Genomic DNA, 27,501 nt, shown 5'->3' on the forward strand with positions numbered 1-27,501 from the left:
GTTCATTCACTTATACTCGTCATTATTTCTTTATTTTTTGTTATACTGCTTAACAGAACGTTTATAATCCCTGGTGAGTCTAATGGTGCCAACTCTGTCAATCTATCTTATATAATAGATGATCTACGGCAAGTAAAGTCTGTGTGGAACGTCTATCTAAGCATCAGAGGGAAAGGGAGGTAGAATAAAATCTCCCCAGCATATATTTGCAGTCTTTATATTTCAATAACATTACACTCTTGTGATTTGTCTGGTGGTGAGTTTTACACGTGTGAATAGAAATAACCAACTGCTTGTAGGAAATATTATACAAACATAGCTTATTCATATCATTACTTTCTTTTATGTTTTATTTATTTTTCCTGACTACTCGTGTGTGTGTGTGTGTGTGTGTGTGTGTGTGTGTGTGTGTGTGTGTGTGTGTGTGTGTGTGTGTGTGTGTGTGTGTGTGTGTGTGTGTTTAGTATTGCTATAAATAATATATAGAAATTGATAGAGAGAGAGAGAGAGAGAGAGAGAGAGAGAGAGAGAGAGAGAGAGAGAGAGAGAGAGAGAGAGAGAGAGAGAGAGAGAGAGAGAGAGAGAGAGAGAGAGAGAGAGAGAGAGAGAGAGAGAGAGAGAGAGAGTTAAAAAAATGTGTTTGTTTATTTGTTTGTGTGTATGTGTTAATTATTATAATTAAAGATGATTGGCAGTCATAATGATATAAACTACTAAGGGATAACACATATTACAGTAGAAGTAGTAGTAATAGTAGTAGTAGTAGTAGTAGTAGTAGTAGTAGTAGTAGTTATAGTAGTAGTAGTAGTAGTAGTAGTAGTAGTAGTAGTTATAGTAGTAGTAGTAGTAGTAGTAGTAGTTATAGTAGTAGTAGTTATAGTAGTAGTAGTAGTTATAGTAGGAGTAGTAGTAGTAGTTATAGTAGTAGCAGCAGTATAGCGATAGTAGTAATAGTAGTGGTGGTGGAGGTGGTGGAGGTGATTGTCCATTAATATATAGAGATAATAGTGTTGATAAATAGAGTGATCAAAGTGCATAACCAAAAGTGAGATCCATTATTTGTCTTGCTTATAAGAGTAATTCATAAATATTTGTAGTGTGTCAACTATATAACAACAACGACAACAACAATAATAATTTCTCTAGTGACAATAGTAATAATAATAATAATAATAATAATAATAATAATAATAATAATAATAATAATAATAATAATAATAATAATAATAATAATAATAATAATAATAGTTCAAAATCACTGCAGGTCATCAGTATAGTAGTCGTAGTAGTAGTAGCAGTAGTAGTAGTAGCAGTAGTAGCAGTAGTAGTAGTAGTAGTAGTAGTAGTAGTAGTGGTAGTAGTAGAAGTAGTAGTAGTAGTAGATGTAGTAGTAGTACCAATAGTAACAAATATATCCCATAAAATATATCTTCTGCATAATGACATAAAAAGAATAATAAAAGAAACAATATCAAAATACGAGTACAAAGAAAACCCTTACAATTCTAGTTAAGTGAATACAATATTTAAATAACCTTTCATTAAATAACCTTCTCTGAATCTATATAATAATCGTTTTTCTTATATTTGTTAAGGAAATTCACCGCCGGTTTGTAGATTTAAGAATAATATCTTTAAGTCGATGGATTGGAGAGGGGGGTAGGGGGGGGTTTGTTCTAATATAAATAATTGTCATGTGTGTGTGTGTGTGTGTGTGTGTGTGTGTGTGTGTGTGTGTGTGTATGTGTGTGTGTGTGTTTCCATAGACATTATCACCTAACAGTAGAAATTGGATTGGAATGGGCAGTGCTCTCTCTCTCTCTCTCTCTCTCTCTCTCTCTCTCTCTCTCTCTCTCTCTCTCTCTCTCTCTCTCTCTCTCTCTCTCTCTCATACACACTCACACTCACTCACTCTCTCCGCCCCGTTGCTGTGCTGTAAGTAAGGTCCATGAGGGCGTCTACATCTACTTCTTCGTTGATTTGACTATATACAAGGGTTGATTGAGGGCTGAGAGGCGAGGGGCGGGACAGAGGCAGGCAGGCAAGGGAGGGAAGGCGACGTGGAGATCAAGAGGGGGAGGAGGAGGAGGAATAATCGAAGAGTGAAAGTGTCTAGCCGAGTTCCCCTTAAAAAGATGAGTGAGCGATTTGTTTTCTTTGTTGAATTGCTTGTTTTTTTTGTCCTTTGTTTTGTTTTGATTATGGTTGTTTGTGTATTTGAATCTGTTATATAAGAAAGAAAGACTAAATGGGGAAATTATTATAAGAAAAGACATCCCTGCTTGAATATAATAAACGTCTTCTCTTCTATTGAGTGAGAAAGAAAAACCGAGGAAGATATGATAAGCAAAGTCATCCCTGTTTGAGCAATAGACGTCTTTCTATCTATACATAAGAAAGAAAAGCTGAGAGGGAAAAATATTATAAGAAAAGTCATCCCTGCTTGAACAATTAATAGACGTCTTTGTATCTATAAATAGGAAAAGCTGAGAGGGAAAAATATTATAAGAAAAGTCATCCCTGCTTGAACAATTAATAGACGTCTTTGTATCTATAAATAGGAAAAGCTGAGAGGGAAAAATATTATAAGAAAAGTCATCCCTGCTTGAACAATTAATAGACGTCTTTGTATCAATAAATAAGAAAAGCTGAGAGGGAAAAATATTATAAGAAAAGTCATCTCTGCTTATACGATCAACGCTTTTGTGATTAGTTGTTGGAGGGTAAGTTAAGGTCTAATACACTATAGCTGCGCGTGGCCTCGGTGCTCATCTTCGTCTCGTTAGCCCTTTGAGCCTGTGGTGGATGTGCAATCATTACCCCGGGACACAGAACAGCTGGTAAGAGGCTCGGGAAAGGTTGTGGTGTGCGAGGCGCTTTGTACTATGTCCAGAAAGGGTTCGAGTCTGATAAAAGGGATCAATGATTATTCTCTTCCTTTTTCTTCTTATTTCTTTTCCTATTGATATCCTCCTCCTACTTTTTTTTTAATTATTTCATTCTATTTGCCCTTTCCTTTCTATTCCATTACTTTTTATCCTTTCGTTATCTAAGGAAAATAAAAGAAAGGAAATATCTTCGTTTTAAAATTTCGACACTTCTCTTATTATTTTCCTATTACAGTTCCCAATTTTTCATTTCATTTGCCCTTTTCCTTTTTTCATTATTTTTTTTCTTTTTTCGTTATCCCAAATAAAAATAAAGTAAAAAATGTTCCAACGTTACCTTCTCGTTCCTCTCATATTACTTTTTTTTCTCTCTCTCGTAATCCAGAGAAAAAATGATACACCTCCTTTTTCTTTCACTCCTATATCAAGTAATTTAAGGAAGTATTCGTCGTGTAGCGATATAAAATTTTGATTATTAATACTACCGCGTTCTTTGTTCACATTTATAAGACATTGGCGTCGCTGAGTGCCTGTGAAACAAAGAAAATGGGAATAAAAGATAAATTTCAAGGGAGTCTATTATTATCAACATTCCTCTTCTTGATTTCCACGTGACGATATAAAAAAATAAAGAAAGAATAAATCGATGTATCTTATAACTCTGCCTTCGCCCGCTCTCTCTCTCTCTCTCTCTCTCTCTCTCTCTCTCTCTCTCTCTCTCTCTCTCAATATAAACATGGGCCGTGAAATCAACAGTTATATATAAAAAAAATCATTGTGTGTGTGTGTGTGTGTGTGTGTGTGTGTGTGTGTGTGTGTGTGTGTGTGTGTGTGTGTGTGTGTGTGTGTTGCTAATCCTTGTAGTAGTTTACGGATATGCCTGACATTCGATAATAACGCTTTATATATATATTACTATGAAACACGGTAACAGAAAGAGCAGATCCAGTCTTACCAAATCCTATGAAGACAGATCACCCAGTCAGCTTGTTTTTTTATATATATATTGAACAGAGCGAAAGAGACAGTTCAAAGGCAGAAAATAGACAGAAGGGAGTCTCGAAGGGATTTATGGTACAGCCACTCTGATAGCCCCCTTGATGGTCCTCTCTTATTGGTGTTCAAGTCATAGGCAGGAGGAAATACAGGCGAAGGAAAGCCCATAACATGATGTCAGCGTATAATGATTGCCATCTCTCTCCTCTCCCCCCAAAACTGATGCTTGCTGATATTGAAATGTTTTAGACAAGCGATGTGTACTTGATTAACTTGCATTATTACGTAGAATGAATAAGTAGCGTTATAGCAAGCTGACTGGCCGACCTGTCACCATATGAGTTTTGCGTCTCTTAAATCTGATAAATAAACGAAGGCAATATAACCCCACGAAGAATTAGTGTACAATCCTTCCCATAAACGATTTTTTAATGAATGAATGAAGCCAAAAACAACAACAACAACAAAAGGAAAGAGGGTTCGTTACTGCTGCTTTGAATTCACAAACACACGAACGAACACAAAATCGGACAAAAAAATATTTATCCACAAAACGAATGAAGCAAAAAAAAAATAAATAAATAAATAAATAAATAAAAAAATAAATAAATAAATAAAATAAAATGAATAAAAAAGGAGAAAGTTTGAAATTCCTTACTGTCACTGCATTCACAAACACAATAACAAACACAAACTGAGCAAAAAATATACATGTACGCACACACACACACAAAAAAAAAAATATTGAAGGCTTCATGAAAAAAAAAAAAAAAAAACATAAAGCATATATATAAAATCGAAAGCCTCACTCACGTGTCACATTCTCACCCTTAAAATTAACATACTTCTAAAAGGGTTTCCCGATAAAATAGGGAAAGATTCGAAGTCCCTAAAATTAAGCAACCCCTTCCCTTGTGCTCTACCCTATGTTGATCTTATTCTCCTTCTCTTCTATTCTTTATTTCCTTGTCTCTCTCTCTCTCTCTCTCTCTCTCTCTCTCTCTCTCTCTCGTTCTCTGTCTCATGTTTGCTGTTCTTTATTTTTCTCGCATTCTCTTTTCCTCGATCTTATATTTGTCTTATTTTCTTTATCTTTTCATTTCTGTTTTCCTGATTCTCTCTCTTTTTCGTTCTTCTTCTCATTTTTTTTTTACAACAAAGGAGGCAGCTCAAGGGCACACAAAAAAACAATAATAAAAAAGCCCGCTAATCGCTGCTCCTAAAAAAAGAATCAGAAGAGGTGGCCAAAAGCAAGGTCAGATTCGGAAGGAGAGGTGTCCTGATACCCTCCTCTTGAAAGAGTTCAAGTCGTAGGCAGGAGGAAATACAGATGAAGGAAGATTGTTCCAGAGTTTACCAGCGTGAGGGATGAAAGAGTGAAGATGCTGGTTAACTCTTGCATAAGGGGTTTGGACAGTATAGGGATGAGCATGAGTAGAAAGTCGTGTGCAGCGGGGCCGCGGGAGGGGGGGAGGCATGCAGTTAGCAAGTTCAGAAGAGCAGTCAGCGTGGAAATATCGATAGAAGATAGAAAGAGAGGCAACATCGCGGCGGAATTTAAGAGGTAGACTATCAGTAGGAGGAAGAGAGCTGATGAGACGAAGTGCCTTAGCCTCCACACTGTCCAGAAGAGCTGTGTGGGTGGAGCCCCCCCACACGTGAGATGCATACTCTATACGAGGGCGGACAAGGCCCCTGTATATGGAAAGCAACTGCGCGGGGGAGAAGAACTGGCGGAGACGATACAGAACGCCCAACCTCGAGGAAGCTGATTTAGCAAGAGAGGAGATATGAAGTTTCCAGTTGAGATTTTGAGTTAAGGATAGACCGAGGATGTTAAGTGTTGAAGAAGGTGACAGCTAAGTGTTGTCGAAGAATAGCGGATAGGTGTTTGGAAGATTGTGTCGAGTTGATAGGTGGAGAAATTGAGTTTTTGAGGCATAGAAGGACACAAGGTTCCTTCTGCCCCAATCGGAAATGATAGCAAGGTCTGAGGTTAAGCGTTCTGCAGCCTCCAGTCTGGAGTCGTGTACTTCCTGTTGTGATGGTCTTCTATTGAAAGAAGTTGAATAATGCAGAGTGGAGTCGTCGGCGTACGAGTGGACAGGACAGTTTGTTATGGAAAGAAGATCATTGATGAATAACAGGAAGAGAGTGGGTGATAGGACAGAGCCCTGTGGAACGCCACTGTTGATAGGTTTAGGGGAAGAGCAGTGACCGCCTACCACCGCAGAGATAGAACAGCCGGAAAGAAAACTGGAGATAAAGGAACAGAGAGAGAGATAGAATCCGAAAGAGGGCAGTTTAGAAAGCAAAGACTGGTGCCAAACTCTATCGAAGGCTTTCGATATGTCTAGCGCAACAGAGAAAGTTTCACCGAAACTGCTAAGAGAGGATGACCAAGAGTCAGTTAAGAGAGCAAGAAGATCGCCAGTAGAACGCCCCTTGCGGAATCCATACTGGCGATCAGAGAGAAGATTAGAAGTGGAAAGGTGCTTTTGAATCTTCCGGTTAAGGATTAATTCAAAAGCTTTAGATAGACAAGCTATTGGGCGGTAGTTTGAGGGATTGGAGCGGTCACCCTTCATAGGCACAGGCTGTACAAAGGCATACTTCCAGCAGAAAGGAAAGATAGATATTGATAGGCAGAGACGAAAGAGTTTGACCAGGCTTGTCATTCTCTCCTTTCTCTTTCATTCCCTTTCTCTTACATTCATCTTATTCTTTATTTTCACTTTCTGTTTCTTTTCTGCTCTCTCTTTCTTTTTCTCTCTCTTCTCTCATTCTGTTTATTCGATTCTCTCTCTTTATTGCAGGTCTTAACTTTCTCTTCTCTCTTTCTTTCTTTCTTTCGCATGTCTCCTCTTTCTTTCTTTCTCTTTCTCTTTCGCTCTCTGTCTTTCTTTCCCTCCTCTTCTCTCTGTCTATAAGCTTTTAGGGACCAAACAAACTGACGCACACACACACACACATATACACACTCTACACATACAACCATTATCCTAAAAATCGACTTTCAATCATGTAGGCAACTGTCTATGAGCTTAATGTATAATATATATATATAGACTTTATATCCTCTGTATATAACATTTATAGTGGTGTATAAAAACTATTGAGAAAGAGGCATTTTTTTGAGGGGAGCGGGGAAGAAGGCGGAGGAGCAGGAGGAGGAGGAGGAGGAGGAGAAGGGGGAGAAGTGGCAGGAAGAGGAGAAGGAAGGGTTGAAGGATAGGGAGGATAAGGTCAGGGTCACTTTGAAGTCACTCCTTCGTATCCTTCCTGCCCATGAAGTGCTGCAGGAAGTCGATGGGCAGCGGGAAGATGATGGTGGAGTTTTTCTCGGCGGAGATGGTGTTGAGTGTCTGTCAGAGAAGATCGAAGGAGGAGGAGGAGGAGGAGGAGGAGGAGAAGGAGGAGGAGGAGGAGGAAGAAGAGGAGAGAAAGAGTAGTAGTAATAAGAGTAGAAATAGTATTAGTAGTGGTCGAAATAAAATGAGGAATAAGAGAAAGAAAGAAGAGAAAGGAGGAGGAAGAAGAGGAGAGAGACAGTAGTAGTAATATGAGTAGAAATAGTATTAGTAGTGGTAGAAATAAAATGAAGAATGAGAGAAAGAAATGAGAAAAAGATAGTCAAATGCGGAGGGAAAGAAGGGGACAGATAAAGGTAGAGATAGAGATAGAGAGAGAGAGAGAGAGGGGAGGGGGAATACTTGGTTAGTTATGTTAGCAAACTTAATGTTGGTCCTTAAAGTTAGTAAGGGAAGATGTTAGTGGGCAAGCAGGATGAATAGCTGGGTGAGCTGACTGCCCGGGCTTCGAACCCTGGCCCGTGGAATTGTAGCGAGGCGTGCTGACCCCTACACCACGAAGGAACACAGTTGACATAGGATTAAAATATATTAATCACATGGTTATTAATTTTTTCCTGATCTGTGCTAAGAATCAAGAGCAGAAAATTAAACATACAATTCAGACTACTGCTACTACTACTACTACTACTACTACTACTACTACGAAGAGGAGGAAGAGGAGGACGATGAGGAGGACAAGGAGGAAGAGGAGGAGGAGGAGGAAGAGGAGGACGATGATAAGGACAAGGAGGAAGAGGAGGACGATGATGAGGACAAGGAGGAAGAAGAGGAGGAGGAAGAGGAGAACGATGATGAGGACAAGGAGGAGGAGGAGGACGATGATGAAGACAAGGAGGAAGAGGAGGAGGAAGAAGAGGAGGACGATGATGAGGACAAGGAGGAAGAGGAGGACGATGATGAAGACAAGGAGGAAGAGGAGGAGGAAGAAGAGGAGGACGATGATGAGGACAAGGAGGAAGAGGAGGACGATGGTGATGATGATGATGAGGACAAGGAGGAAGAGGAGGAGGATGAAGAGGAGAACGATAATGAGGACAAGGAGGAAGAAGAGGAGGAGGAGGAAGAGGAGAACGATGATGAGGACAAGGAGGAGGAGGACGATGATGAAGACAAGGAGGAAGAGGAGGAGGAAGAAGAGGAGGACGATGATGAGGACAAGGAGGAAGAGGAGGACGATGATGATGATGAGGAGGAGGACAAGGAGGAAGAGGAGGGGGATGAAGAGGAGAACGATGATGAGGACAAGGAGGAAGAGGAGGACGATGATGATGATGAGGAGGACAAGGAGGAGGAAGAGGAGGAGGATGAAGAGGAGGACGATGATGAGGACAAGGAGGAGGAAGAGGAGGAGGAGGAAGAGGAGAACGATGATGAGGACAAGGAGGAAGAGGAGGAGGATGAAGAGGAGAAAGTTGATGAGGACAAGGAGGAAGAGGAGGAGGAGGAGGAAGAGGAGAACGATGATGAGGACAAGGAGGAAGAGGAGGAGGAAGAGGAGAACGATGATGAGGACAAGGAGGAAGAGGAGGAGGATGAAGAGGAGAACGATGAGGAGGACAAGGAGGAAGAGGAGGAGGAGGAGGAAGAGGAGAACGATGATGAGGACAAGGAGGAAGAGGAGGAGGATGAAGAGGAGAACGATGATGAGGACAAGGAGGAAGAGGAGGAGGAGGAAGAGGACAAGGAGGACGAGGAGGAGGAGGAGGAGGAGGAGGACGATGATGATGACAAGGAGGAAGAGGAGGACGATGATGAGGACAAGGAGGACGATGATGAGGACAAGGAGGAAGAGGAGAACGATGATGAGGACAAGGAGGAAGAGGAGGAGGAGGAGGAAGAGGAGAACGATGATGAGGACAAGGAGGAGGAAGAGGAGGAGGAGGAAGAGGAGAACGATGATGAGGACAAGGAGGAAGAGGAGGAGGAGGATGAAGAGGAGAACGATGAGGAGGACAAGGAGGAAGAGGAGGAGGAGGAAGAGGAGAACGATGATGAGGACAAGGAGGAAGAGGAGGAGGATGAAGAGGAGAACGATGATGAGGACAAGGAGGAAGAGGAGGAGGAGGAAGAGGAGAACGATGATGAGGACAAGGAGGAGGAAGAGGAGGATGAAGAGGAGAACGATGATGAGGACAAGGAGGAAGAGGAGGAGGAGGAAGAGGAAGAGAAGGACGATGATGAGGACAAGGAGGAGGAGGAGGAGGAGGAGGACGATGATGATGACAAGGAGGAAGAGGAGGACGATGATGAGGACAAGGAGGACGATGATGAGGACAAGGAGGACGATGATGAGGACAAGGAGGAAGAGGAGGACGATGATGAGGACAAGGAGGAGGAGGAGGAGGAGGAGGACGATGATGAGGACAAGGAGGAAGAGGAGGAGGATGAAGAGGAGAACGATGATGAGGACAAGGAGGAAGAGGAGGACGATGATGAGGACAAGGAGGAAGAGGAGAACGATGATGAGGACAAGGAGGAAGAGGAGAACGATGATGAGGACAAGGAGGAAGAGGAGGAGGATGAAGAGGAGAAAGTTGATGAGGACAAGGAGGAAGAGGAGAACGATGATGAGGACAAGGAGGAAGAGGAGAACGATGATGAGGACAAGGAGGAAGAGGAGGACGATGATGAGGACAAGGAGGACGATGATGAGGACAAGGAGGAAGAGGAGGACGATGATGAGGACAAGGAGGACGATGATGAGGACAAGGAGGACGATGATGAGGACAAGGAGGAAGAGGAGGACGATGATGAGGACAAGGAGGACGATGATGAGGACAAAGAGGAAGAGGAGGACGATGATGAGGACAAGGAGGAAGAGGAGGACGATGATGAGGACAAGGAGGAAGAGGAGGACGATGATGAGGACAAGGAGGACGATGATGAGGACAAGGAGGAAGAGGAGGACGATGATGAGGACAAGGAGGAAGAGGAGGACGATGATGAGGACAAGGAGGACGATGATGAGGACAAGGAGGAAGAGGAGGACGATGATGAGGACAAGGAGGAAGAGGAGGACGATGATGAGGACAAGGAGGACGATGATGAGGACAAGGAGGAAGAGGAGGACGATGATGAGGACAAAGAGGAAGAGGAGGACGATGATGAGGACAAGGAGGACGATGATGAGGACAAGGAGGAAGAGGAGGACGATGATGAGGACAAGGAGGAAGAGGAGGACGATGATGAGGACAAGGAGGAAGAGGAGGACGATGATGAGGACAAGGAGGAAGAGGAGGACGATGATGAGGACAAGGAGGACGATGATGAGGACAAGGAGGAAGAGGAGGACGATGATGAGGACAAGGAGGACGATGATGAGGACAAGGAGGAAGAGGAGGACGATGATGAGGACAAGGAGGAAGAGGAGGACGATGATGAGGACAAGGAGGAAGAGGAGGACGATGATGAGGACAAGGAGGAAGAGGAGGACGATGATGAGGACAAGGAGGAAGAGGACGATGATGAGGACAAGGAGGAAGAGGAGGACGATGATGAGGACAAGGAGGACGATGATGAGGACAAGGAGGAAGAGGAGGACGATGATGAGGACAAGGAGGAAGAGGAGGACGATGATGAGGACAAGGAGGACGATGATGAGGACAAGGAGGAAGAGGAGGACGATGATGAGGACAAGGAGGAAGAGGAGGACGATGATGAGGACAAGGAGGACGATGATGAGGACAAGGAGAAAGAGGAGGACGATGATGAGGACAAGGAGGAAGAGGAGGACGATGATGAGGACAAGGAGGAAGAGGAGGACGATGATGAGGACAAGGAGGAAGAGGAGGACGATGATGATGAAGAGGAGGAGGAGGAAGAGGACGATGATGATAACAAGGAGGAGGAGGAAGGAGGAGGAGGAGGAGGAGGAGGAGGAGGAGGACTAACCTGGAGGTAGCGAAGCTGGAGGGCGGCGGGGGAGAGGGAGATGACTTCAGCAGCTTCCTTGAGGGCCCGCGATGCCTTTTGTTCACCCTCGGCGGCGATCACCTGAGAGGAGGAGGAAGACGGGTGAACTACAGATAGATAGATAGATAGACAAACAGATAGATAGTTTGCAGGCTTTTTGATTTCGTTTGTTTATGCCCTTGAGCTAGACAGATAGATAGACAAACAAATAGATAGTTTGCAGGCTTTTTGATTTCGTTTGTTTATGCCCTTGAGCTAGACAGATAGATAGATAGATAGATAGATAGTTTGCAGGCTTTTTGATTTCGTTTGTTTATGCCCTTGAGCTAGACAGATAGAAAGATAGACAAATAGATAGATAGTTTGCGGGCTTTTTGTTTTCATTTGTTTATGCCTTTGAGCTAGACAGATAGAAAGATAGACAAATAGATAGATAGTTTGCGGGCTTTTTGTTTTCATTTGTTTATGCCCTTGAGCTAGACAGATAGAAAGATAGACAAATAGATAGATAGTTTGCGGGCTTTTTGTTTTCATTTGTTTATGCCTTTGAGCTAGACAGATAGAAAGATAGAGAAATAGATAGATAGTTTGCAGGCTTTTTGTTTTCATTTGTTTATGCCCTTGAGCTAGACAGATAGAAAGATAGACAAATAGATAGATAGTTTGCGGGCTTTTTGTTTTCATTTGTTTATGCCTTTGAGCTTCTTCCTTTACCGTAAAAACAAGAGCAAGGGAGAGTAAAAATAATGACTCAAAACACAGACATAGCGAACAATAATAAAATAACCATATACTTAATTTCATCCCCTACCAAATGCATTATCAAACCTATAGATAGTAAACATTATAGGCACGCTAACCACGCACCTTCGCTAATAATACAACTCCCAATATACACACAAAACAATAATTAGAAATCCCTGAACACTCTTATTTCATTCCCCTATCAAAGCGCCTTACCAAACACATAAAGATTGGTATAGTCTCGTAGCCCCTAAGGTAAAACTATTAGGCACGGCTCTCGCTCCCCTTTACCAATAATATGACAACCAAAACACACACTTACCTTTGCCCTGGCCTCTCTCGCTGCCTCGGCCTCGGCTGCCATGGCGCGCTGCAGCTGAACTGGCAAACGTACGTCCTTGCTGCGATGGGGGCGAGGAAGGGAGACGTAGAGGGTGGGAGGGAGGAAGAGAGATGGAGGTTGGAAGAGAAGGAAGGGTGGGAGGGAGACAGATTGAGGGGAGGGAGAGATATGGAAGATGGGATGAAGAGAGGGTATGGAGGAAGTGAGAGGAAGAAGAGGAGGAAAAAAGGATGATTGGATGAAAGGGAGGTAAGGAAGGAAAGAAAGGAAGGTAGGAAAGGAAAAAATGGATGAGGAAGAGGAGAGGGAAACAGACAAACCGTTAATAATAATAATAATGATAATAATAATAATAATAATAATAATAATAATAATAATAATAATAATAATAATAATAGGCCTCCAGCATAAGTTATAACATTTCTTACAATATTATTTCCTGTAAGTAATAAATCTTTCTTGCTTTCTAATTAGTACACAACAATATTAATATTTAGAAATTGATTAAATATAAGAAAATAATAATATAAAAAAACAAACCATTAGCAAGAACGAGAAAAATTTGCCGTAATTAATAATGAGAGAGAGAGAGAGAGAGAGAGAGAGAGAGAGAGAGAGAGAGAGAGAGAGAGAGAGAGAGAGAGAGAGAGAGAGAGAGAGAGAGAGAGAGAGAGAGAGAGAGAGAGAGAGAGAGAGAGAGAACAATATCTGACATGCCACAAAAAAGCTTATTCCATTAGCCAAAAAAAGTGGAGAGAGAGAGAGAGAGAGAGAGAGAGAGAGAGAGAGAGAGAGAGAGAGAGAGAGAGAGAGAGAGAGAGAGAGAGAGAGAGAGAGAGAGAGAGAGAGAGAGAGAGAGAGAGAGAGAGAGAGAGAGAGAGAGAGAGAAAGTCGTAAACACACACGTGAACAAACAAACAGGCAGGATACATCACCGTCACTTTAAGGTCGAGCATCAAGGTGGTTTATGAGGGACAAACGACCATAATGGAAGCCACACCAGGCAAGGAACAACACAGAAAACCGGAGCACCAGACTGTCTTTTTAGGGGGAAGTATTGTAAAGCATCTCCCTCTCGTCTAACGCTTATATTTAATGCCCTGATACACACACTAACACTACCTCTAACACACACTCGGCCAGTAACTATAACAGTGAGCGCGTAGAAACTGTTAATTGTTGAATGGTAAAGATACGTCCAATGTGATGTGGTCGTGGCCGGGCTTGGCGTACCTACCTCTAGGGTCCCGCATAGCGCAACACGACATGACAAGTTTCTTTGTTCTACGTTAATCAGAACCGTGGACCAGGTTCTAAAAGAGGAGCAATTTTACGGCAGAACACCTCGGATCGACCACCAGTGTCTGTCACAAATGAGGAATTGAAAAAAAAAAAAAAAAAAAACCACTAAATTTCCATACTAAAAATTAATGGACCGAATACTGAGAGAGAAGCAATTTTACGCCATAACATCCCGATTCGATCTCCTATATCTCTCACAATGAAGAATTGGGAGAAAACCCACTAAATTTCCATACTGAAGAGTCTGTGGGTATTGTAACGAGTAACTGTCTTTCATTATAGTAGACAAATTGGTCCGTATTTTCAGACGCTGCCGCCTCTCACATCAACAACATAACTATTGCCAAAGGATAAAAAGGGGATTAATCGGGTTCTCATAAGTACTTTCTCACGTTCAAGGCACATAACCTTCCTCTAACTACCACCAGGGCCATAAAACTACCCCTGGAAACACCCACACCCACTCCTACGAAAACATTATCGGTATATTAATGTGTGTGTGTGTTTAATCGGGTTCTCATTAGCGCTCTTTCACATTCACGGTACAGAACCTTCCTCAAACTACCACCAGGGCCATAAAACTACCCCTGGAAACACCCACGCCCACTCCTACGAAAGCATTGTCAGTATATTAATGTGTGTGTGTGTGTGTTTAATTGGGTTCTCATAAGCCCTTTCTCACTTTCACGGTACAGAAGCTTCCCCAAACTACCACCAGGGCCATAAAACTACCCCTGGAAACACCCACACCCACTCCTACGAAAGCATTATCGGTATATTAATGTGTGTGTGTGTTTGATCTGGTTCTCATTAGCGCTCTTTCACATTCACGGTTCGAAGCTTAATTCCTCAAACTACCACCAGGGCCATTAAACTACCCCTGGAAACACCCACACCCACTCCTACGAAAGCATTGTCAGTATATTAATGTGTGTGTGTGTTTAATCGGGTTCTCATAAGCGCTCTTTCACATTCACGGTATAAAAGCTTCCTCAAACTACCACCAGGGCCACAAAACTACCCCTGGAAACACCCACACCCACTCCTACGAAAGCATTGTCAGTATATTAATGTGTGTGTGTGTGTTTAATCGGGTTCTCATTAGCGCTCTTTCACATTCACGGTATAAAAGCTTCCTCAAACTACCACCAGGGCCACAAAACTACCCCTGGAAACACCCACACCCACTCCTACGAAAGCCTTGTCAGTATATTAATGTGTGTGTGTGTGTGTTTAATTGGGTTCTCATAAGCCCTTTCTCACTTTCACGGTACACAAGCTTCCCCAAACTACCACCAGGGCCATGAAAACTACCAATGGAAACACCCGCACCACTCCTACGAAAGCATTATCGGTATATTAATGTGTGTGTGTTTAATCGGGTTCTCATTAGAGCTCTTTCACATTCACGGTTCGAAGCTTAATTCCTCAAACTACCACCAGGGCCATAAAATTACCCCTGGAAACACCCACGCCCACTCCTACGAAAGCATTGTCAGTATATTAATGTGTGTGTGTGTTTAATCGGGTTCTCATAAGCGCTCTTTCACATTCACGGTATAAAAGCTTCCTCAAACTACCACCAGGGCCATAAAACTACCAGTGGAAACACCCACGCCCACTCCTACGAAAGCCTTGTCAGTATATTAATGTGTGTGTTTAATCGGGTTCTCATAAGCGCTCTTTCACATTCACGGTACAGAAGCTTCCTCAAACTACCACCAGGGCCATAAAACTACCCCTGGAAACACCCACGCCCACTCCTACGAAACCCTTATCAAAATATCAATGTGTGTGTGTGTGTGTGTGTGTGTGTGATACGAAGAGGAACAAGGCCCAAAGTTGAAGAGGTGACGGGCAGAGAGAAAGCAAGCCTTGTCAAAATCTTAATGCGTGTGTGTGTGTGCTTGGGCGTCGATACGTATATAAGAAAATGACCCAATGTTGAAGAGGCGACGAGCAAGAGAAGGAAAACGCCTGTCAGCGGGGTATATGAAGGGCAGACTAAAGCAAACGGCTGAGCGTCATGCAAAGGGTCACAGGCCAGCAGACCACGGCACGACAACGAGCTGGGAGGAGAGAATTTAGTGCACTGATACCATGACACTGAGGGAGGGAGGGAGGGAATGAAGGGAGGGAGGGGAGGGAAAACCGTAAAGAGATAGGAAGTAGGGAGAGAGATGAGGAAAGGAGGGAAACAGAGGGGGAAAAAGGAGGAAAGGGAGCTTGGATATGAGAACTGGGGGAGGAAAGAAAGAGATAGGAGGTTAGGAGGGGTAGATGGAGGGAAAAAGGGAGGGAGAGGAAGGAAGGGAGAGGAGGAAAAAAGGAGGAGGAAAGGAGGGGTAGATGGAGGGAAAAAGGGAGGGAGAGGATGGAAGGGAGAGGAGGAAAAAAGGAAGAAAGCAAAGAGACAAGAAACAGAGAGAAAGGAGAGAATAAGAAACGAAGGAGGGAGACAGAAGAGAAGGAGAGAAGGAGGAGGAGGAGGAGGAGAAGGAGAGAGGAAACTAGAACAAGACGAGACACTGACGAATACTCTAACACTGAGGAAGGAAGGAAGGAAGGAAAGGAAACAAAGAAGAATCGAGAGAGGAGGAGAGAGGGAGAGAGAAAAAACGGGAGAGTAGGGAGGGAGGGAGAGAGGGGGAAGGGGAGGCCACACTAACAAGCTGGTCGGGGTAAGGGGCTTGAGCTGAGGGCATGGCAGGGGGCAGGGAGGGCAGGGTGGGCATAAACCTTGCAAACCGTTCCCTTCACGTCTCTGTTACTCACATTTCAACTCTTTCGACCTTAATGCCCCAGTTCTCTGTGGCATCGTCTAACACGCCCTGAAAAGGTTGATGAGTGCCGGTCAGAACAGCAGCAGGAAGAAGGAGAAAGAGGAGGAGGAGGAAGGGAAGTGCTTAAATCTAGACGCCTTAATGAGTAGCCTGGAAAAGCCGTGACCCTGAGTGTTGGCAAGGGAAGGGACGATCAAGAGGGTCGTTTGCCGGGTGTGGTTAGGTTAAGTTAGGTTAGATTACGTCGGTAAATTTATATAAGGAGATTGTTTTTTGTAAGTCTGTCATTATAAGATTTGTTTACGTCAATCATCACCCATGGTTCCCTTGGCTGGGCTATCGCTGGAATGACTGTGTCAAACCCGCCACTCCACTCCGCGAGGCTGATTCGAGGACCTGCATAGTCCGTCAACGACAACACCGACTGTGCGGGCACTTGGCACGCTGCCCAGAAGCCGACCCTGCTCATCGGGTTGTCTCTGTAAGCGAGTGGAGGAGGCCAAGGGGACGCCCATAGAGTTCGTGACTTGATCCTGCCGGGAGGTACTCAGGAGGAGAAGGGGGCCTGCATGAAGGAGGGATCCCCGGACTTGGCGTCGTAGGGTGGGCGAGGCGACACGCCCCCTATACCCCATTGATTAATTGATTGAATCATCAGCACTTTCTGCCCACCCGTCCCTTCCCTCTCGTCCCTTCCCGCCAGCGTCCAGGGCCAGGCAAGACCACCACCTTGTTAGTACTCACATCTCGACGCGCTCTACCTTGATGCCCCAGTTATCAGTAGCATCGTCCAGGGAGTTCTGCAATATAGCGTGTCAGTGTGAGCCTCGCGCCGCGCTGCTCAAAGGAACTAGGGCCGCCGCGCGCGAGGCTTCGGTTCCGAGGGAGGTTTGATAGCCCGGTACTCTCTTGGGATTTGTGGTTTGGTGTGTGATTATCTCTGCAGCGTTACGTTAGGAAGTTGAAATGTAGGATGAGCTCTCTCCTTTGTCTTCGTATCTTGTATTATAGAAGTGAGGAGATTCGGGGAGCTCAGTTTGTTGTTAAAATGATGCTCTCTCTGTTTTCGTATTGTAACGGGAGAGTGAAATGATATAGAGCTCAGTGCGTTGTTCAAAGCATGCTCTCTTTTCCCGTGCTCTTGCATCGGGTGAGTGAAATGATACATGAAGCTCAGAGCGAAGTTAAAAGGAAGTTCATGTTGACTTTTTATGAGTGTACAGAAAGTATGGTTTAGATGGGTTATAGCATTATTTAAAGGTTAGTTAAAAGGTTAGTTGAAAGCAAAATAGCCAGCTAGTTACAGTTAAAAGCTAGTTAAAGTGGAGTCTTGCAATGTGGGACTAAAAAGCGAGGCGGAGCGCTATGCATGTGGTTTTGTTGTCTTAGTATTAGATGAAGGATTAATTTATTTGGCGAAGACGTATGTTGGATATGCTGGAAGGAAAAATATTATACTACCTATATTCTTATGCCTATATTTTTTACCATGCATTATAAACACAGTCATCACATCATCACCACCACCACTACATGTCATCACACTATTACAGCCACTATCCCCACCATCACTATCACCACCATCATCTCACCATTACCGTCACAATCACCACCACATCATACAATCTTTCCCTAACACCATTACTGCATCACTACCTCACTATAGACACCATACCATCACTCTCCCCCCCCCACACACACATACAGACCCTCTTCTCCCCCCTCCATATGTACCCCTTCCTTCCTTCCTCCCTACCCCTCCTCTGTTCCCCATCACCACCATCATCACCATTCCCCTACATCATTATCTCCTCTATCCGCATCCCTTTCCAGCTCCCTACCCCTCCTCTTCCCCTTATCACCAGCATCCCTCACTCGCCTGCATGTCACACGAGATGGACTCCCTGTCGCCCAGAATCTCGTGCAAGTTCTTGGTTCCCAGCATGTTCCTGAGGGTCGTCTGGGCCAGGAGCCGCGTCGAGTGGTGGGCGTTCTCCACGTTGGCTACACTGACCGTGGCGTTGCTCACTCGGTAGTACACAACGGCGTCCACGCTCACCGTCACGGAGTCTTTGGTGAGGACCTGATCGTGGGGCGTAGGCAGAGGAGGAAGAGGAGGTACAGAAGGAGGAGGAGGTAATGGAAGTTGTGGAGGGGAAAGGAGGATGGGAAGAAGACAAAAGAGAAGGGATGAAGGAATGAGAAAGGAGGAAGTGGTGAAGGAGAGAGGAAGAGGGGAGGTAAGGAGATTGCAAAGGAAGAGAAGACAAATGAATAAGAAAGGAGGATGGGAAAGTAATGTGGAGGGTGTAGAGAAGACAAAAAAGAAGAGATAAAGGAATGAGAAAGGAGGAAGTGGTGAAGGAGAGAGGAAGAGGGGAGGTAAGGAGATTGTAAAGGAAGAGAAGACAGATGAATGAGAAAAGAGGAGGAAAAGTGAGGAGGAGAACGAAGAGGAGAAGATAAAGGATAGAGAGAGGAGGAGGATTATAAAGGAGAAAACCAAAGAATACGAGAGAGGAAGAGGGAATATAAGAAGGAGAATGTATGAAGAGAGAAAGATAAAGGAATAGGAGAAAACAGATAAAGAAGAGAGAGATGAAGGAAGAAGTAATGGACGTAGAAGGGGGAATTAGGAGAGAAAAAGGATAAGAAAGTAACGGAAGAGAAAAAGGCGGCCGCAGAATAAAAAAAAAATAAGAGAAGAGACGGAGATAAAAAAGGAAGAGATGCAAAAAAATTAGATTAGTTTTACAAGAATAAATGAAAAAAAAAAAAATCCTAGCAACAAAATTTTCTCTACACACACACACACACACACACACACACACACACACACACACACACACGCACACCAGAGCTAATAATAATTCAGTTAGCAGATCTATATTGAACTTACACATAATCTTACTCTCTAAATCTTACTGATGTAGCCAGAAAGAGCAAAAAGATGCACAAAAGGTTGTTAGAAGTTGATCAAAAGGCATTCAAACTAGAGATGAATGAGCAAACTAATGGACTAGTAGACTAATGGATCCAAAGTGCAAGTGCTTATAATATAGATAAATTAACAGGTATGATTCTTGTTTTACGCGAGTTTACAATACGCGGTTTGAGAGAGAAAAAAAAAAAACGTTATATGTAGAAAAATAATAATATGCGTTTTGCTTTACTCCTTTCACTCATATTATAAAGCGAATCAAACACCTTCACTGACATTTTAAATCCTAGGGAAAAAAAATTATGGTTTGAATTACGTGGAAACATCTTTTAACGCGAATTTAGTAATGCTTTCTCGTGTAAAAATAGAATCCAATATCCTTCTTACTGTACTCGTTTCACTTATATTAAAGCGAATTCAACACCTTGTCTAACATTTTAGTCTTAAAGGGAAAAATAAATGTTTGAAATACGCAGAAGCATCTTTTAACGCGAATTTAGTAACGCATTCTCGTGTAACATAATCCAATATCCTCCAAACTTTACTCTTTTTTGACTTATATTACAGCACATCCAACACCTCCACTAACATCTTAGTCTTAAGGAGAAAAATATAGAGTTCAAATTACGCGGAAATCTAGTAAGACATCCCTCGCGTAAAGCAAGACATTCCTGTACTAGTAATAACTGTACAATTACTTAAATGGAACAGGAATATGGAATGGGAATGGGTCAAGAAATGGCTTACGATTATGGAATGGGTTAAGCAATGGATTAGGAATATGGAATGGGTTTAAATAATGGAATGGAAATATATACACAGATAGGAAGGATGGGCACGCACACGGGTGGAAAGGGAGGAGGGGAGAATGGATAAAGCAGGTAAATATATATACAAAAACTTGATTATAGCCGATCGACTCTAACTTGAGCCCTGTGGCTTGGCCCGGGGAACCCCCATTGTTTACACATCTGGCGATGACCCGCGCATGGCGATCTGTGTCACTGTTAGTCTCTACGTCATCTATTTATGGAATATATATATATATAGATATATAAATATATATATATATAGATAAATATATATATCTATATATATATATATATATATATATAGTCCATATTGAGGGAAAGACAACGACACTGTAAACCTCCCATTTCACTTGGCAACGTGGCTCATGCGCCGTTGCCGCCTGAGGGACCTTGGCAACAGGCGCCAGGCCGCACCATTCACCCTTCCGCCACCATGGAGTACTTACGTAGGTCTCACTTACGCGTCCTGCACAGCCAAGCAAAAGAGATTATATATAACGTAAATAAGAGAGAGAGAGAGAGAGAGAGAGAGAGAGAGAGAGAGAGAGAGAGAGAGAGAGAGAGAGAGAGAGAGAGAGAGAGAGAGAGAGAGAGAGAGAGAGAGAGAGAGAGAGAGAGAGAGAGAGAGAGAGAGAGAGAGAGAGAGAGAGAGAGAGAGAGAGAGAGAGAGAGAGAGAGAGAGAGAGAGAGAGAGAGAGAGAGAGAGAGAGAGAGAGAGAGAGAGAGAGAGAGAGAGAGAGAGAGAGAGAGAGAGAGAGAGGGGTAGCGAGTCCCTCTGAGGAGAGTGATGGAGTTATGTGGCTAGAGCGCGGTCTCCCTGAGCCCCGCCTAAGGGCTCGAGTTAGAGTCGATAGAGTATAGCAAATATGGAATGGGAAGGAAGGAAGGAATAAGCAGGAAGGAAAAGGAGGAATTGATAAAAGGGAAGGGAAGGGAAAGCAAGGAAGGAAAGAACGAATATGTAAGTGGCCGCATTATAAGTTGCAGTAATAATAATAATAATAATAATAATAATAATAATAATAATTTTGCGTGTATATTTTTATTTTTTGCTTTATTTGCGATGCAGAAAGCGAACAATGCGCATGCGTGAGAGAGAGAGAGAGAGAGAGAGAGAGAGAGAGAGAGAGAGAGAGAGAGAGAGAGAGAGAGAGAGAGAGAGAGAGAGAGAGAGAGAGAGAGAGAGAGAGAGATAGAGAGAGAGAGAGAGAGAGAGAGAGAGAGAGAGAGAGAGAGAGAGAGAGAGAGAGAGAGAGAGAGAGAGAGAGAGAGAGAGAGAGAGAGATAGAGAGAGAGAGAGAGAGAGAGAGAGAGAGAGAGAGAGAGAGAGAGAGAGAGAAAATGGAAAATACAAGCATGGTATCAGCGAAGCAAAACAACATCAACGACAACAACAACAACAACAACAACAACAACAAAAGCGAAGCCAATCGATCAGAAAATCAACTTTTCAACGAACAAACAAAGAAATAAACAAAGAGGCGAAGCTGGAGGAGGAGGAGGAGGAGGTGGAAGACGAGACGAAGAGGAGAGAAAAAACAACAACAACAACAAAAAAAACAGGGAAATGGAATCGAAGGTATAAAAGAGAAAGAAAAAGAAAGAAAAAAAGAGTAAGGAGGAGGAGGAGGAGAAGGAGGAATAGAAGAAAAACAGTAGAAAGGAGAGAGAGAGAGAGAGAGAGAGAGAGAGAGAGAGAGAGAGAGAGAGAGAGAGAGAGAGAGAGAGAGAGAGAGAGAGAGAGAGAGAGAGAGAGAGAGAGAGAGAGAGAGAGAGAGAGAGAGAGAGAGAGAGAGAGAATGGATAAGAGGTAATGGGGAAGGCCTATGCGTTAATGGGTAAGAAAACATTAAGGAAAAAATAAGCAGAGGAAAATTGGGAAGGTAAATGGTTAACACAGGGAAGGTAGTCATGAGGGCAGGGGGGTAATGGGTCGGTTTAATGGGTAAATGGGGACAATGAATCGGTTAATGGGTCGGAAGGCAACATAAGCGGAGGAAAATTGGGATGATACCTGAAACTAACACGGTAAAAGAGGATAATGGGGAGGTTTAATGGGAGGAAATTGGGAGGGGAGATATTAACGGAGGATAACTGGGATGGTAAATTGGGATGGTAAACTGGGTAAACTGGGTAAATTGGGATGGTAAACTGGGTATTGGGATGGTAAATTGGGATGGTAAACTGGGTATTGGGATGGTAAACTGGGTAAATTGGGATGGTAAATTGGGTAAACTGGGTAAATTGGGATGGTAAACTGGGTATTGGGATAGTAAATTGGGATGGTAAACTGGGTATTGGGATAGTAAATTGGGATGGTAAACTGGGTATTGGGATAGTAAATTGGGATGGTAAACTGGGTAAACTGGGTAAATTGGGATGGTAAATTGGGAGGGGAAACATAAACGGAGGATAATTGGGATGGCAACTGAGGCTAACACGGTAAAAGAGGATAATGGGGAGGCTTAATAGGAGGAAAATTGGGAGGGGAAACATAAACGGAGGAGAACTTGGACGTTAACAGCGGGTGGGAGGGACATGGGTCGGATCAACAGGTTAATGGGGTAATGGGAGGGAAGAAGAAGCAAATGAGGTAATGGGGAGGGTCAAGGGTTTAACGGATTGGAAGTTATTAGGGAAGGCATGAACGGAGGTTACTTGGGGTCAACAGCGGGTGGGAGATTAATGTGGGGTGGGGGTGGCGGGGACAGGGTAACAACCCACCTCTTGCGGCGGAACATCAAACGTTACAGTCCGGAGGTCCACTTTGCGATAAGACTCAATACACGGAAGCGTGAAAAATAGTCCTGCAAAACAAGGGGGGGAGGGGCGTCGTGAGGCACCGAGCGTCCTGGACAACGAGGGGGGGGGGGAGGCTTGGGGTCAGGGCTGGGGCGAGATGGAGGAATGGGAGGGTAGGAGGAGGAAGGTTTCTAGGGCATGAAGGACACTTACAAGGGAACTTTTTGTCCACTCACGATCGGAGGGTATGAGGGGGAAGGTTTCTAGGGCATGAAGGACACTTATATACAAAGGAACTTTTCGTCCACTCACGATTGTTTCTTTTTTTCATCGGAGATTACGTTCTTGAGGCCCGCAAAAGTACAGGACCTCAGAGGGAACCGGCAGCCACTATAAACAAAATTCAACTGCGCCATTAACGGGCTGGGTCATCGAAGAGACCCCTCAAGAAAACCTACCGGCGCTACAGGCATATGGTTTGACTGGTATGGCTTTCGAAGAGGTTGCGTTCGTTTCCATGGGTAGTTGTATGACCCGAGTGGTTGGTTGACGAATCCTTTGTACCATTGACGTGAGAAAAATACTTATGAGAACCCGTTTCATCTTCTTATCGGCGTTTGGAATGAGTTGATGAGAGCGGCGGAGGTGTCTGAAAATACCGATCTGTCATACCGTACTTTCCACAGCTGCACACTTGTTACGTACACCGCGGTCACGCACATTTATTTTCCTTCACCGACACAATCTAGCAAAAGTACGAAACCGCGAATATAAAAACCGAGGAAAACGAGGGATAGCATTTTACTAGACGGTGAGTGAGGGCGACCAGACCATGAGTGAATTAATTGCGTCCAACATGCCAGGGAGGAGGATTAGGAGGAAGAGGAGAAGGAGGAGGAGGGGATATCCGTTCTTTAAGGGAGGGAAGTGAAAATAATAGAAGTTCGAATCGTTTCTCTACATCCACATACAGACGAGACATGAACATTCTTTTTAAAAAATTCGTACGTGTAACAAGATTTGGTCAGCTTAATTTTTCCTCTGTTTAAAGGGGGAAGGGCAGATTTAGAGAGATTAAGGGATAGATAGAAAAAAATAAGGTAGAAAGAGCGAGAGTCATTCTGAGAGGAAACTAGACGAACAGGAAAAGGAAAAGGCGTAGGAAGTAGACGAAGAAAGGAGGAGGAGGAAAAGAATAAAGAAGAACGAGGAAAGTGAGGAAAAGATAAACGAAAAAGACATCAAAGAAAGTCAGATAGAAAAAAAAAGATGAAGAAAGTTACGATAGAAAGCAACTCAAAGGAAAACAGGAAGAGGCAAAAAAGGGAAGAAAAGAAAACAAGAAATCAAAGAAAAACTGGAAACTGGAAAGGAGAGGAGAGGAAGAGAGGTCAGCGACACCCACCCACCCACACACACACACACACACACACACACACACACACACACACACAGACCTTCCCCCCTCCTTCCCCCCACACAAACACCCTTTCCTCCCCCCCCTCCCCAACACACACACGCACACAGGTGATCGCCAGAAGGTGCTTAGGTGAACGTAGACGACTCTTAGCAGCAGCAGCACCAGCAGCGACAGCACCACCTACAGGGAGAGACGATGGACCTGGAACCTGGAGGCGGCACTTGGGACGAAATGTAGCGGGCGGAGAGGAGGGAAGACGAGGAGGAGGAGGAGGAAGAGGAGGAGGAAGAGGAAGCGTAAGAGGAGGTAGAATGGTTGCACGTGGTGGTGGTGAGGGTGGTGGTGAGGGGTGGTGGTGAGGGGTGGTGGTGAGGTGTTGTGATGATATAGACGAAGTGGGGGTGAAGTTCAGAGACAAGACAATGAGTATAGGTGAAAAACGTGCAAGTCTGCCATGAAAACTAAAGAAAACTCCGTAATTCTTCAACAATAAAGAAAAATCAGACTATAAGAAGGTATTATGAAGTTGAGCTATGATATATACGTAGTTGTAGATCAGTTTCAGAGACAAGACAGAGTATAGGTGAAAAACATGCGAGTCTACCATGAAAACTAAAGAAAACGCCGTAATTCTTTAACAATAAAGAAAAATCAGACTATAAGATTAAGCTATGATAAATACGTAGTTGTAGATCAAAGACTAGACAGAGTATAGCTGAGAAACATGCAAGTCTACCATGAAAAAGAATAGAAAACTTCGTAATTCTTTAGCTATATAGAAGAATCAGACTATGAGTAAGAAAAAACGTATTTGGAGGTAATACTTTGATATTCATAAGACTAAGAAGGCATACTGAGGAAAGATTATGACATATGGAAGAATGAAAATCTGAATTAGAGAGTTTGAAAGGTAATATGATATAGCCAGTGGGGGAATGAACTACACATACCAATGATGAAATGAAAGAGAACTGAAAGAGCGAAAATAAGTTTGAGCATGTCTGAATGAATGAAATACTGATAATAAAAGCGTGTGAAAAGGAATACTATGTGATAGAAAGTAAAAGAAAAATAACTACAAATAGGAATGATGAAGTGAGAGAAGAAGAAAGAGAGGCAGAGAAAGAGAAAAAAAAAGAAACTTGAACGTATCTGAATGGATGAAATATTAAGTCGCTTACTGCAAGATTCAACACTATATATAAAGACTTGCACAAGAGAGTATTGATAGAAAGAAAGAAAGCTATAAACATTACTAATACAGAGAGAGAGAGAGATAGAGAGAGAGAATGATAAAGAGCAAGAGAGAGAGAGAGAGAGAGAGAGAGAGAGAGAGAGAGAGAGAGAGAGAGAGAGAGAGAGAGAGAGAGAGAGAGAGAGAGAGAGAGAGAGAGAGAGAGAGAGAGAGAGAGAGAGAGTCAGTCAGTCAATCGATATAATCTAGACATAACAAGATATAGTAACTTGCAAAACGACTAGAGAAAAAACGACAAAAGAAAAAAAAATATAGATGATCCCAATACAGACAGCGAAAGAAAGAGAGAGAAAGAGAGAGAGACCATGAGTGAGTGAGTGAGTGAGTGAGTACGTGAGTGAGTGAGACTGAAGGAGGATAGCAAACAAACACTAGGAATACACTCGCTTGCAAAAAAAGGTATATAAAGAGAATCATAAAAACCTCCACTTGCCTCTTGCGGCGGCACGTCAAAGACACTGGTGCGCAAGTCTACCTTAGAGTAGGATTCTATGCATGGCAAGATGAAGAAGATTCCTGCAGAGAGAAACAAAATGAGCATCGGCGGGAAGGGGATTGGCGGAGGACTCTGTTACGTGGAGGGCTGAGGAGGAGGAGGAGGAGGAGGAATAGGAGGAAGAAAAAGAGGAAAACAGGAAATGAGAAGGGATAGGAGAAGTAGGAGAGGAAGGGGGAGAAGAGGGGATTTGAATAGAAGGAGAAGGAGAGATAGGTAAAGAGTAAGTAGGTATGAATAGGAGAGGAGGAGGAGAAAGAGGAGGAGGATAGAGAGAAAAGGAGGAAACAAGTAAGGATTGGAGAGGAGTGAGCAAGGAGGAGAAAGAGGAAGATAAATAGATAAAGGAAACGAGGAAATAATGAAGGGTTGAAGAAGAAGGAACGGGAGAGAGAGAGAGAGAGAGAGAGAGAGAGAGAGAGAGAGAGAGAGAGAGAGAGAGAGAGAGAGAGAGAGAGAGAGAGAGAGAGAGAGAGAGAGAGAGAGAGAGAGAGAGAGAGAGAGAGAGAGAGAGAGAGAGAGAGAGAGAGAGAGAGAGAGAGAGAGAGAGAGAGAGAGAGAGAGAGAGTAGTGAAGAGAAGGAATGAAAACAAGAGAAAAAGAGGAAAATGACAGGTAGAGAAAAAGATGGGAAGGAGTATAAGGGAAAAAGAAAGGGAGTTTAAGCATTTTCCTCCGTTTCTCCTCGTTGTTAAATTTTCTTCTTGCTGAAAAGCGAATAAAAAGTCATGAAAAGGTAAATCTAACGCTCTCGATGACTGATTTCTTTTTCTCTGCCGGCGATGACCTAAGAAAAGAAGGGTAAAAAACTGACGCATTAGTAACAGAAGTCCTTGCCACGAAAAATATATATAATGGAAAAAAGGAATTGATTTATACTTTCCTGTTTGATAAAAATAATGATAGCTATGGAAAGAAAAGGAAAAAAAGAACTGATTTACTTACACACCTATTTGAAAGACTCTATGCTAAAAAATTATAATAAAAATAATAATAAATAATAAAAATGTTAGTAATAATAGATAAGAAAATAAATAAAGGAAATAGAGCATGATTTATAGTTTTTTTTTTTACTCAGAGGAACGAAAACTCAATAATGATAATAAGAAAGAAAAACAAGAAAATAATAACAATAATAATAATAATAATAATAATAATAATAATAATAATAATAATAATAATAATAATAATAATAATAATAATAACAACAACACCAATAATACCTTACACTTCCCAAAACACAAAACAATAAAAAACAAAAACAAAACATAAGGAAAACGAGTTATCTATAATCAGGAAAAAAATAAATAAAGAAAACCAAAGAAAACGCAACATTTCAAGGGACACTAACCTGGGCCCTTGGAACCACCCTGAAGCAGTCTACCGAGGCGGAAGATGACGGCCCTCTCGTACTCCTGTACAACCTGTTAGAGGAGGAGGAGGAGGAGGAGGGAAAGAGAGGAAGATCAGGAGGATGAAAAAAGGCATAGGAA

At 43.0% G+C, this 27,501-nt stretch overlaps 1 protein-coding gene across 5 annotated transcripts in view; it reads right to left on the bottom strand.

The window, feature by feature from the left end:
* Nucleotides 1-634: 634 nt before the first annotated feature.
* LOC126996832 (band 7 protein AGAP004871-like) overlaps nt 635-27,501 on the bottom strand; it is a 40,780-nt gene continuing 13,913 nt past the window's right edge. For 3 of the 5 annotated variants that reach the window (XM_050857705.1, XM_050857701.1, XM_050857704.1), the window contains 7 exons: nt 27,360-27,432; nt 25,946-26,028; nt 18,222-18,425; nt 16,335-16,390; nt 12,237-12,315; nt 11,150-11,251; nt 635-7,249 (listed from right to left, as the gene is read on the bottom strand). In XM_050857705.1, the coding sequence (XP_050713662.1) occupies nt 7,148-7,249; nt 11,150-11,251; nt 12,237-12,315; nt 16,335-16,390; nt 18,222-18,425; nt 25,946-26,028; nt 27,360-27,432 (699 nt within the window). In that variant the 3' untranslated portion in view covers nt 635-7,147. Of the gene's footprint in view, nt 7,250-11,149; nt 11,252-12,236; nt 12,316-16,334; nt 16,391-17,086; nt 17,143-18,221; nt 18,426-22,819; nt 22,903-25,945; nt 26,029-27,359; nt 27,433-27,501 lie in introns of all 5 variants that reach the window. The other 2 variants (XM_050857703.1, XM_050857702.1) reach the window with 2 other exon arrangements.

This window comes from Eriocheir sinensis, chromosome 11, assembly GCF_024679095.1.
Source record: "Eriocheir sinensis breed Jianghai 21 chromosome 11, ASM2467909v1, whole genome shotgun sequence".
Classification (NCBI taxonomy): Eukaryota; Metazoa; Arthropoda; class Malacostraca; order Decapoda; family Varunidae; genus Eriocheir; species Eriocheir sinensis.